General features: G+C 45.0%; 1 protein-coding gene across 2 annotated transcripts in view; it reads left to right on the forward strand.

Annotated features, from left to right (window-relative positions):
* The window catches only part of LOC123760986 (DNA-binding protein SMUBP-2), a 357511-nt gene that overhangs the window by 268398 nt on the left and 76372 nt on the right, over nucleotides 1-12741 (forward strand). For both annotated transcript variants that reach the window (XM_069339475.1, XM_069339477.1), the window contains exon 14: nucleotides 8149-8325. In XM_069339475.1, the coding sequence (XP_069195576.1) occupies nucleotides 8149-8325 (177 nt within the window). The remainder of the gene's footprint in view (nucleotides 1-8148; nucleotides 8326-12741) is intronic.

Genomic DNA, 12741 nt, shown 5'->3' on the forward strand with positions numbered 1-12741 from the left:
CTTCTTAAGATATGGGCACCATACAACTGCTGCATATTCCAGCTTTGGTCTAACAAAAGTTGTGAAAAAAACACCTGTGGGTGTGGAAGAGTGCTTTACCCTGGGGCCCTTGCCTGCGGTTCCTGGGGCTCAGGAGGGGGTTCTGATTGGAGCTCTTGGGTTTCTTTTGACATTTTGTGGGCCCTTGTGACTTCCCTGGAGGGTCTTTTGTTGCAGGGTGTTGGGTTTTTTTATCCCCCTTCCCTATATGAGTTTGAGTTATGGGGGGCTTCCCCAAGGTTTGTTTTTGGGTGCCTTTGTGCTCCTCAGATTCGTCTTTCCAGAAACGTCGTCGTCCCTTCACCTTCTAGTGTGTGGTCTGGTCAATGTCTTTCTGGAGGTTTCCTTCTTCCTTGGTTTCCCTGGCAGAGGCTCGGGATGCCCTCCTGCGTGACCCGGTTTGCGTCTCGGTAATGGACCCAGCCTCTTTTGAGTTCGGTTCTTCTTCCCCACATTGGATGCGTTACGAGGTTCCGGAGTCATCCTGGCTAGCAGACTGTCCTTTGTTTTCGTTGGGATCTTGGCACAGCTTTAGTCATACCCAAACGCTTGATTGGCGGGAGGTGTCTCCTGTGGTGCAGGTTTTTCTGGGGGCTCTCTTGAGTACCTCAATTCTTGCCTATTTGCTCCTGCCCTTTCCTGTGATGTTGATCTGGTGCAGCTGCACGCTCAAGTTCCTCTTCTTTTGGCACCTTTGGTTGCTGACAATTTTCAGAGTCGTTCCCACTTGGATTTGGTTGTGTGGTTCTTGTGTCTCCAGAACTGTCTTCTGATTGGCTTGCATAGGATGTGGGGTCGCTCAGTGAGATATCTCTTGCGGGGTTTTTTGTCGCAGTGGCTTCAACTTTGTCTGCCTTGCTTAAGCTGGATGTGCCAATCCTCCAAGAGCCGGTTTCCTTGCTTTTCACCACCACCTCATGTGTCAGCAGGCTGTGCTGGCTCATGCTTTGAATTTAGCGTGGGCACCTGGCTCTTCTTTCCGCTTCTCCTTTTTCTCCTCTGCTTATACCTTAGGACTTGGTTGCTCAGTTTTGGTAGGTAGCTTTGATGAGTTGCTGTCCATCTCTGACTTTTTGTGTGTCCAAGGGGGGGGGGGGGGCAAGCCCCTCCTATAAACATTTCCTACTGTTGGTTGAAGTGGAGATTCTGTGGTGCCTGCAGCTGGGGTTGTCTCATCTTCCCGGCCATGCTTGATTGGTCAAAAAGCTGGTTCTTGAGGTTCCCGTCAGCCCTTTCACAGCTCGCCCCTTTAACAGGGCAATGGGGAAGGGGGGTGTATCTGTCTCTATTTGCCCCACACTTCGTCCCACGATTTGTGTGTTTTCGGGTCATGACGCATGGCCTGTGGTGGCGTTGGACGGTCTCTCCTCCTTCACGGGGTTCAGGCCTGATGGGGGGTATGCCTCTTCTCCTTTCCTCCATAGTCATTTTGGAGGGGTTGTGCCCGGGCATTGTCGAAACAATCTTGTCTCTTCAGTGGGTTTCCTGCATTTTTCTGGTCCCGAAACGGGATTGTGTGGATCTCCAGTACATTCTGGATTTATTCAGTCTGAACCAATTCCATTCTATGGCCCTCTTTTCAAATGACTCTTTGTCCTAGGTCTGTCTCATGCTCAAGCCTGGTGCTTGGATAATATTCCTGGACCTCAAAGGATGTGCCTATTGGCACATCCTTTGTCCTTATTGGCACATTGTTGTGCCTATTGGCACATCCCTATTCATCTGGAGGTTCAGGGAATGGTTAGGTTTTGTCGTAGTGCAACAACTTACCACTTTTGGGCTCTCCCATTTGGACTGAATCTAGCACCGTGCCTTTTTACGCGCTTGATTCGGGTCGTAGTGGCCCATCTTAGTTTGTTAGGACTGAGGATGTTCGCCTACCTCGACAACTTGCTGGTGTGGGCTCCCAGTCAGTCTGCTTGTCTGCTAGCCAGGAATCTGGTTCTTTCCAAGCTTGCCTGTTTCAGGTTTCTGGTGAAGTGGAGGAAGTTCCAGTTGGTTCCATCCCTGGTTTGAATCTGGTTGAGACTGACTTGGGCTTCAAGGTCAGCATTGCTCTCCCTGCCTTGCAGCCTTCATTCTGCAGACTTGCTCCCTTCTTTCTGCAGTTTTGCTCTGGGTGCAGTCCTGCCATCTGCTGCTTTTGAGAGGGACTCGGGTTACACGATGGCTGGTCAAACAGTTGTGTGGTAATCTGAACTTTGCCCTTCTGATTTTCCCTTTAGGCAGGTTTTGGCTTCGGAAGCTGTTCTGGTTCCTTTTGGGCAGCCTCCTTCACTGCTCTCACGATTACTGTGTTCAGATCCCGGTGTCCCTGCGCCGGTTGCTGCCTCAGCGATTGGTTAGGGCTTTGTGACCAGTGCTCACCAGTCCGGCCAGGGTCGTAGGCATTCACTTCGTTGGGCTCATGCCCAATCATTTGGGCTGGGCAGTAGAGCGACGGTCTCGCTTCATGCAGATTGGGGTGTTCAATCCTTGACTGTCCAAGTGGTTGGGCACATTCTTTTCCCCCATCCCATTCCAGATTCATATCCTCATCTCTTCTAAGTGCTATATAGTTGTACTGGGTCTCCTGATAGTTCCCTTCCCTTCATTAGGCTCTCAGCACAAGGTGGGAGTTTGTGGCAGGTACTGCAGAGAGTTCAGAGTCCTCCTGGCTCGGTGATCTGGGCTCCATTCAGATTGTTCCCCCCTTCCCCCCAGGGTTCATAGTCTCAACAGTAGATCACAAGCACATGATCTCATGTACTCAGATCACAAGCTCATTGAAGTGAAAACTGACATCAATACTCAGAATAGACCTAAAACCATGATCAAGCAAGATGGGTTATTCAGTAAATTCAATTTTAATAATAAAAGGATAGACTAGGAGACTATAAACAGGGAACTTACAAATATTTAATGGGAAACTGTTCTAAGTAATACAAGTCCTACAGAAGGAATAGAAAAACTGACTTCGGAAGCATATCAACTCTGTCTGAAACATGTTCCTTTGAGGAAAGCCAGAAAGAGGTCCAACGTAGAAAGGGAACGCAGACAACACTATAAAATAAGGACAAAAATAATGGAAATGCTAGGGGTATAATATCCTTTCTTCCCCACAGGCGCATGTAATTTTGAAAAAAAAAAAAATTATTTTTTCTTCCTGTTAATTTGTGTTCACTGATCACGGGAAAAATAATAAAAAAATCGTAAGTGGCATATATTGCTCGCTATAGGGCGGGAAAGTCTGGCAAAAAATAGGTGCTGACTCAGCGCGTCCCAGGCGGCGGTCTGTTGCTCGCCAGCTGTCAGGCCGGAGTTGCCACAAAGAGATAATTACCGAATTATTTCAATGTCTCTGATTGATTTTTCATAGTTTTTTTGCTGTAATATTATTCAATAGTGTGTAGTTTGATATATTTATATAATAAAATGAGTGAATCATTGCTGTACTCAAAAATATGGTGTGCATATTGTTGATTCAATTATGTTCATCAATCAGTGAACAAATACTTTATCCGTTATTACACTATAAGCACAGGTTATATATAAGTATCTGCATGTTTTGTTCACTATAACGAACCACTAAGTAGCTATTATGAGTCAAAAAGTAACGAGGAGTGACCGCCGTGTACCAGCCAACCACTCCCGCCCTCCCTCAAGTCATCTGACTCACCCACATTCTCCTCCCACAATACTGTTTTTGAAATAATTCACTATATACAGACGTTATATATAAGTATCTACATGTTTTGTTCACCATAACTGTACATCTAAGCTTGTATGGTGAGTAAAGGCACAAAGACGTAGGACCTCACACAGTCAGCTGATGGCTGCCGCCCTCAAGGCCAGACGCACTAATATTTCTCCTCCAACAATACTGTGTAGTGTTATTACGCTATATACACACATTATACATAAATATCTACCTGTTTTATTCACCATACTTGTACAAATAAACTGGTATGGTGCCCAAAGACCATCGTGGTAACCAGTAAACAACACCGTTGTCTGCATGGTGGCGTCGTTCAGACGACGCTACCGCCCTCACCAAAATGGTGGCTCCCAACCCTTCTCTTGCTGTTTATACCCTCTATACATACGTTATATATAAGTATCTACATTTGTGTTCACCATAGCGAACCACTAAGCTGGTATGGTGAGTGCAGTCAATAAAAGGTGGCCACACACAGTCAGAAGACATCACCACTACCCTCCCTCCCACAGCCTTACTCCTCCCTCCATGGCGCACAGCGCTAAATATCACCACAATCCTGCTATTATCAGAACCCTGGTCAGTTTTATCAGTCAGGGATCTTCTGTAATAATATCATCGCTACATAATAGCATGAACAAGTATATTTTGGCATTTTTAGCCGATGCTGTGGTCACAAGCTGAACAGCAGTGCTGTTAGCTCATGCTGCGTGCGTCAGGCTTGGTTGCTCACTCAATACTGAGGCCAATAACAACCGGGAGTTTGGGCCACGATTTTTTTTAAAAATGGTGTCTGTTTACAAGAGCCCTGATGCAGGTGTGGTGAACCCCGTGTATCCGCGGGCCGTTTAAATCTTGCGTAGTACTCCAACACGTCATATGACATGATGCGCAGTTGACTGGAACAACTTCCAACACGTCATATGACATGATGCGCACTTTAAGGGTTAAGCAGACACGATTTTCCCTACAAAGAAGGAATAATTGAAATAGGGAGATTGAAGAAATCGAGTGGAAATTGAAAGACTGAAGAAAGGCAGTTAGAACAGAAACCAATTCAGGAAATAAAGAAAAATCCGAAATACTTCTTCACATACGCAAAATCAAAAGCAAAAACCACTGCCAGTATTGGACCTATTCGTATGAGTGAAGGTTCATACACGGAGGATGACAAAGAAATTAGTTAAATTCTAAAAAAGCAGCGTGGAAGACATGTTTAGCACTCTAATAAAAACATGAAAGTGAAAGATTCAGACAATTTCTTTATCCATGATATCCAACCTTCCCTTCCCCCCCTGTAAATATAATTGATATCAACACGAGCATACTAGATTTTGAAAGAGAAATTGAAAATATGCCCATGCACTCAGCTCCAGGTCCAGACTCATGGAATTCAATATTTATAAAGAAATGCAAAGTGCTGGTAGCACAGGCACTCAGTATAGTGTGGAGGAAGAGCTTGGACATGGGGGAGATACCAGATGCACTTCATTTAGCAGACATAGCCCCTCTACATAAGGGAGGGAGCAAAGCATTGGCAAAGAATTATAGACCAGTTGCACTAACATCGCACATCATAAAAGTATTTGAGAGAGTGATCAGGAGTCAGGTCACCAGTTTCATGGAGACCAATGACCTTCACAACCCAGGCCAACATGGATTTCGAGCGGGAAGATCATGCCTCTCACAGCTACTTGATCCAAATACAAGGCACAGCTTCATATCATCCTTTGCAGATGACACAAAAATCAGCATAAAAATTACCTCTGCTTAAGACATTGAAAAACTTCAAGCAGATATTAAAGTTTTCAACTGGGCAGCAGAAAATAACATGATGTTTAACAGCGATAAATTCCAGGTACTCAGATACAGTAAAAATGAGGACCTCAAACATTATTCAGGGTACAAAACACAATCAAATGTGCCTATAGTAGGAAAGCAGCATGTAAAGGATTTGGGAATAATGATGTCTGACGACCTAATGTTCAGGGAGCATAACCAGGCAAATATTGCGGCAGCCAGAAGAATGATAGGATGGATTACGAGAACTTTCAAATCCAGGGATCCCATCGCAATGGTTGTACTATACAAATTACTTGTACTGTACCGTCTTGAGTACTTCTCAGTACTCACTTCCCCCTTCAGAGCAGGAGATATTGCTGAAATAGAGGGAATACAGAGATCATATACGACATACATAGATGCAATAAAGCACCTAAATTATTGGGATCATCTTAAAGCTCTCCAAATGTACTCACTAGAAAGAAGATGAGAAAGATATCAAATAATATTCTGTACACATGGAAGAGATTGTAGGGGAAGGTACCAAATCTACACAGTAAAATAACAACATACTGGAGTGAACGATATGGAAAAAAATGCAGAATAGAACTAGTGAAGAGCTGGAGTGCCATAGGCACAATCAGAAAACATTGTATAAACATCAGAGGTCTAAGGTTGTTCAATATCCTCCTAGCAAGCATAAGAAATATTGCGGGAACAAGTGTGGACATCTTCAAGAGAAAACTAGATAATTTTCTCTGAGGAGTGCCGGACCAACTGGGCTGTGGTGGATATATGGGCCTGCGGGCCGCTGCAAACAACAGCCTAGTGGACCAAACACTCACAAGTCAAGCCTGGCCTCGAGCCGGGCTTGGGGAGTAAAAGAACTCCCAGAACCCCATCAAGCAGGTATGGGGTCGTTTTGGTCCATGGCTCAGAGGGGCTGGTCGCTTTGAATAGCTCATCTGTCGAGTTCTCGGGGTTTACATCTCCGTGCCGTTTGTGTTCAGGATGTGTCCAACGTTGAGGGCCAACAGTCTATCTCACTTCCTTCATCTTTCAATGAAATAGACCGTTGATGCTGATTCCTTTTTCTGGGACGTTCGAGCACCCAGAAGAGGTTCCTAGGTTGTGGAAGCTTGGTTGGTTCGGCCAGGGATGCATCACGTGCTTTGTCCAGTTTTGGCTTTATGCCATTACCTTCTTACCACCAGTTCTCTGTCTTGGTGGACTTATGGGTTGATCAGGTTTCTCTGATTCCCTGTTCCAAGGCTTGTGTTTCTCAGGTTGTTTGCTGTGTCATTAAAGCTAGCCAGCCTGCAGTCTACCCCTGGGGTCACGATGTTGGCAAGTATGCTGCCTTTTTGGCCACTTTTGGTAATGTCTTGGGCAAATTTTTGGGCATGATGGAGGTTTTGGAGGTCTAAAGGTTTAGTTTTAACTTTTCTCTGTCTTCTGTTGAGTGGTGTCATCTTAATGATCATATTTTCCCATTGTGCAATTTCCTAGCATTCTTAAGCACTTCTGTCATTTGTTATACTCCATTAAATGTCACCTTTAAAGGGCAATTCGTGACTTTCATATTTGCCTGGCCTAAAATAACTGAAATTTTTCTTTGTTGTGATGCCTTCTTCTAAACCTACTATTTTCTCAATTATTTTTTCCCCTGCTACTGCTGTCTACCCTACGTGGTATTTATTGTGGACTTAATTCTATCTGGAGTGTTTTGTACTAATTTACTGTTACAGTAATAACCAGTTCTTCCCTAATTGCTGGTCTAATGTTTGCTTCCCGTTGCTTATATGTTCTTGAATTCCAAACATATTTCTTTTATCATTTCTTTCCCTTTCACAACTTCTGCTTATTTGTTTTATTTCCTCTTTGCAGGTTTCCAATCCTTCATTAACCTCCTCCTATTTGAGCAATCAGTGAAGTTTCTCTTTGCATATCCTTGCCTAATTTCCTGTCTGGACTAACCTGTAGGGTTTGTGCATGCTTGTATCGAGGTTCCCGTAAGGTTGAACTACTAACTCTCTCCAGGATGAAACCCCACAACATTTACCTAACTCCTGGTTACCTATTTACTGCTAGGTGAACAGGGATTAGGTGAAAGGAAATGTGACCAACCATTTCTATCCTGCCCGGGAAGTAAACATGGGATCCCCAATTGTAAGTTCAGAATGAAGTCAACTATACTATGATAACATTTCTGTTCACCTCATATCATTATCATGACAGACCAAAATATCCAATTTCCATAACCATTTCATGGGTTTGCTGTGAATTTGCAAAGTATGTTGGCATTTAGGAACTGCTTTCTTTTATGATATTGAAATCAGTATTTGAGAATGCTTCAGTTGCCCTTTTGAAAGCATTTAACATATGATACTTCATTGGCTGAAATGTCTTATAGAAGACTTCATGAAACCATCTTTGAAACTATTGCAGTCTCATAAATTGATTTTATTTCAATGCTTCAGAAATTTCTTTGTATGATATTTATCTGACAACTTTATATTGTACACAATACTGTACAGGTATTTAATTTATCTAAACAAATTATAAGCTATTATGAGAGGAAAATGTTTTAGGAAGTAAAAGAATAATTGTTCTTTGTTGCTTAATTTCAGGGTCAGTGGGGTTTTTGAGTGAAGATCGGCGATTGAACGTAGCGGTGACTCGAGCAAGACGCCACTTATGTGTTGTATGCGACTCAGACACTGTTAACAAACATAGTTTTCTGAAGAACTTTATTGATTATATTTCACAATATGGTCAGGTTAGGACTGCACATGAATTTCAGCGTGGTAAGTGGAATACATGTTATTTTATTATTTTATTATTTTATTATTTTATTATTATTTTATTATTTTATTATTTTATTAATATTATTTTATTATTCTATTATTGTACTTTTCTGGGGGGAGCCCCTTCGGCTCCCCGGAGCTTATCCAGGCTGATAGGCTAATGTCAGACTTTGGCATCAGTCATGTGTATGGAGTTCTATGGGCCTAGGACCACGAGCCAGAACTTGGCCCCCTCAGAGAGGCAAGGGGGAGCAATGGCCTATTGAAACCCTCGTGTGGTTGGAAGCATTCTATGTCTGCCATCGACCGGGCCAGGCATCCAGAAAGGTAAGCGTCCCAAAACAAACCCCTATTCGAGTGAAAATTGAAAATTCCCCGGGAGGGGGAAGGGGGAGCCCCAGACCTACCGTGCCAGCTATCCACCCATCAGTTCTTCGGCTGATGCTAAAGGCTGAGGTCATGTGCTCCGGCACCGGTGGTTGTTTCAGCACTGTACCTAGAATGTGGTGACTGTCTTCTAGGTGGTGCGTGAACCGGGAGTGATTCTCCAGTACTCGGGCTGCATGTGCCTAGGGTTTCCTTCCCTAGTTGCCCTGTAAGTACTGTCCTTGGGACTAGGGGCCACCTTCCACAAGTTCCTTGGATTCTGCCTCTGCTAGTCCGTTTACTGCTTGGTTTTTGGCCGCCCTTTGTGTGCTCGGGTGTTCTGTCTCCCTTGTTCGCCTTAGGGTAAGGGGCAGTTTTGCACTGGTGGGGCGCAGGGTGCTGCGCAGCTTGTTTTCATCAATCATAGCGGCCGACTCTGTTCCGCCTGGGTACGCTGTCCTCTTGCGGGGTTTTCTTTTTCTTTATCTGCCTGGTGGGGGGTCTGCCTTCGTTCTTGCCCCTTATGTCCCCTGTGTTTTGAGTATTATTCCTTCTTCCGGTGGTTCCCCCCGCTAGGTCCCCGTGAGCGTACACATCCTGGGGGTTCAGTTCTTAGAAGGTTGTTTCAGCACTGTACCTAGAATGTGGAGACTGTAGCTTTGGGCGCCGGTTAGCAGTACCCTGCCTGGGATTACCTGAGCGCGAGTCTTCTTATAGTAAATGCTCAGGACTCTGGGGGTGCACGGGTCCGATAAATGTGACATCTGAGTCCCCCCTCGCTTCCAGCGAGTTTGAGGGTTGCTCTCACCCCTTGTCTCAGGGTGACTCTCTGTCTTTGCCTCTGCCTGCAGCCTGTGGGGTCAGTGACACCTTCGGCTCGGAGTCCTGCGAGTTTTGTTGCCTGTTGTGGCTCGGTTACCCAGTCTTATGCTGACTTTGCAGGTGCAGGCAGCACGGGCGTTGCACGTTGAGCTTGGATGGTGGCAACGCTCTTGGTTGTTTGCTCCCTGGAAGCCCCGAGGCTGCCCTGTTTTGGTTGGTGGTGGGGCTTGGGGGTGTTGGTTGCTTTGGTTCCTTTCACGCCCCCTTGTCTTTTCCCTGTTGTGATCTAATCTGGTCCACCCTTTCTACCTGCATCCGGATCCTTACCGTCTGTGGGTTAGGGGTGGGGCAGGGTCGTTGGTTTTGAGACTCTGGCGATCTTGGGGAATTCCCCCTTCCGGGGTAGCAACGGGGGCATTAGAGCCTGTTCCTCCAGCCGTGTTGTAAGAGTCTGCCAGCGAGCTCCCTTCCTTAGTATTTTCGCAGTTGCGCCGGTTTTTTCTTGAGGCCGGGGCTTTGGGAGAACGGCTTGGCCCCGGGGCATGATGTACTCACCTAGTTGTGCTTGCGGGGATTGAGCTCTGGCTCTTTGGTCCCGCCTCTCAACCGTCAATCAACAGGTGTACAGGTTCCTGAGCCTATTGGGCTCTATCATATCTACACTTGAAACTGTGTATGGAGTCAGCCTCCACCACATTGCTTCCTAATGCATTCCATTTGTCAACCACTCTGACACTAAAAAAGTTCTTTCTAATATCTCTGTGGCTCATTTGGGCACTCAGTTTCCACCTGTGTCCCCTAGTGCATGTGCCCCTTGTGTTAAATAGCCTATCTTTATCAACCCTGTCGATTCCCTTGAGAATCTTAAATGTGGTGATCATGTCCCCCCTAACTCTTGTGTCTTCCAACGAAGTGAGGTTCAATTCCCGTAGCCTCTCATCGTAGCTCATACCTCTCAGCTCGGGTACTAGTCTGGTGGCAAACCTTTGAACCTTTTCCAGTTTAGTCTTATGCTTGACTAGATATGGACTCCATGCTGGAGCCGCATACTCCAGGATTGGTCTGACATATGTGGTATATAATGTTCTGAAAGATTCCTTACACAAGTTTCTAAAGGCCGTTCTTATGTTAGCCAACCTAGCATATGCTGCTGATGTTATCCTCTTGATATGAGCTTCAGGGGACAGGTCTGGCGTGATATCAACCCCCAGGTCTTTCTCTCTCTCTGACTCTTGAAGTATTTCATCTCCCAAGTGATACCTTGTATCTGGTCTCCTGCTTCCTACTCCTATCTTCATTACATTACATTTACTTGGGTTAAACTCTAACATCCATTTGTTCGACCATTCCTGCAGCTTGTCCAGGTCTTCTTGAAGCCTCATGCTGTCCTCCTCTGTCTTAATCCTTCTCATAATTTTGGCGTCGTCAGCAAACCTTGAGAGGAATGAATCTATACCCTCTAGGAGATCATTTACGTATATCAGAAACAGGATAGGTCCAAGCACAGAGCCCTGTGGGACTCCACTGGTGACTTCCCGCCATTCTGAGGTCTCACCCCTCACTATAACTCTCTGCTTCCTATTGCTTAGGTACTCCCTTATCCACTGGAGCGCCCTACCAGTTACTCCTGCCTGTTTCTCCAGCTTATGCATCAACCTTTTATGGGGTACTGTGTCAAAGGCTTTCCGACAGTCCAAAAAAATGCAGTCCGCCCATCCTTCTCTTTCTTGCTTAATCTTTGTCACCTGATCATAGAATTCTATCAAGCCTGTAAGGCAAGATTTACCCTCCCTGAACCCATGTTGATGGGTTGTCACGTAGTCTCTTCTCTCCAGATGTGTTACTAGGTTTTTTCTCACAATCTTCTCCATCACCTTGCATGGTATACAAGTTAACCCTTAAAGTGCGCATCACGTCATATGACGTGCTGGACGTTGTTCCAGTAAACTGCGCATTACGTCATATGATGTGTTGGAGTACTAACACAAAATGATTCACTCATTTTATTATATAAATATATCAAACTACACACTATTGAATAATATTACAGCAAAAAAAGTATGAAAAATCAATCAGAGACATTGAAATAATTCGGTAATTATCTCTTTGTGGCAACTCTGGCCTGACAGCTTGCGAGCAACAGACCGCCTGGGACGCATTCTGAGTCAGCGCCTATAATTTGCCAAACTTCCCCGCCCTATAGCGGGCAATATATGCCACTTAGGATTTTGTTATTATTTTTCCCGTGATCAGTAAACACAAATTAACAGGTTAGAAAGAAAAAATAATTTTTTTTTTTTTCAAAATGACATGCGCCTGTGGGGATGGCAGGATATTAAACCCCGAGCATGTTAAGGGTTAAGGACACTGGCCTGTAGTTCAGTGCCTCTTGTCTGTCACCCTTTTTAAATATTGGTACTACATTAACAGTTCCATACTTCTGGTAGGTCTCCCATTTCCAGTGACCTACTATACACTATGGAGAGTGGCAAGCTAAGTGCTCCTGCACACTCTTTCAATAGCTATGGTGAGATTCCATCCGGCCCAACAGCTTTTCTCACATCCAGCTCCAATAGGTGCTTCTTGACCTCATCTCTTGTAATTTCGAACCTTTCCAAGGTCACCTGGTTTGCTGCCACCTCTCCTAGCACCGTGACTTCTCCCTGTTCTATTGTAAAGACCTGCTGGAACCTTTTGTTGAGTTCTTCACACACCTCTTTGTCATTCTCTGTGTACCTGTCCTCGCCCACCCTAAGTTTCATCACCTGTTCCTTCACTGTTGTCTTCCTCCTGATGTGACTGTGTAGTAGCTTTGGTTCGGTCTTGGCTTTATTAGCTATATCATTTTCATACCTTTTCTCAGCTGCTCTTCTCACACTAACATACTCGTTCCTGGTTCTCTGGTATCTCTCTCTACTTTCTGGTGTTCTGTTATTACGGAAGTTCCTCCATGCCCTTTTGTTCAGCTCCTTTGCTTTCATACATTCCCTATTAAACCACGGATTCTTCCTTTGCTTCTCTGTTTTTTCCTGTTGGGCTGGGACAAACCTGCTTACAGCCTCCTGACATTTTTGGGTGACATAGTCCATCATGTCTTGTACAGACTTGGTTCCGAGTTCTGTGTCCCAATGTATATCCCATAGGAATTTATTCATCTCCTCGTAGTTTCCCTTTCGGTACGCCAGCCCTTTGTTTCCCAGTTCTTTTCTGGGGGGAGCCCCGTCGGCT

This window comes from Procambarus clarkii, chromosome 41 (genome assembly GCF_040958095.1).
Source record: "Procambarus clarkii isolate CNS0578487 chromosome 41, FALCON_Pclarkii_2.0, whole genome shotgun sequence".
NCBI classification, from domain to species: Eukaryota; Metazoa; Arthropoda; class Malacostraca; order Decapoda; family Cambaridae; genus Procambarus; species Procambarus clarkii.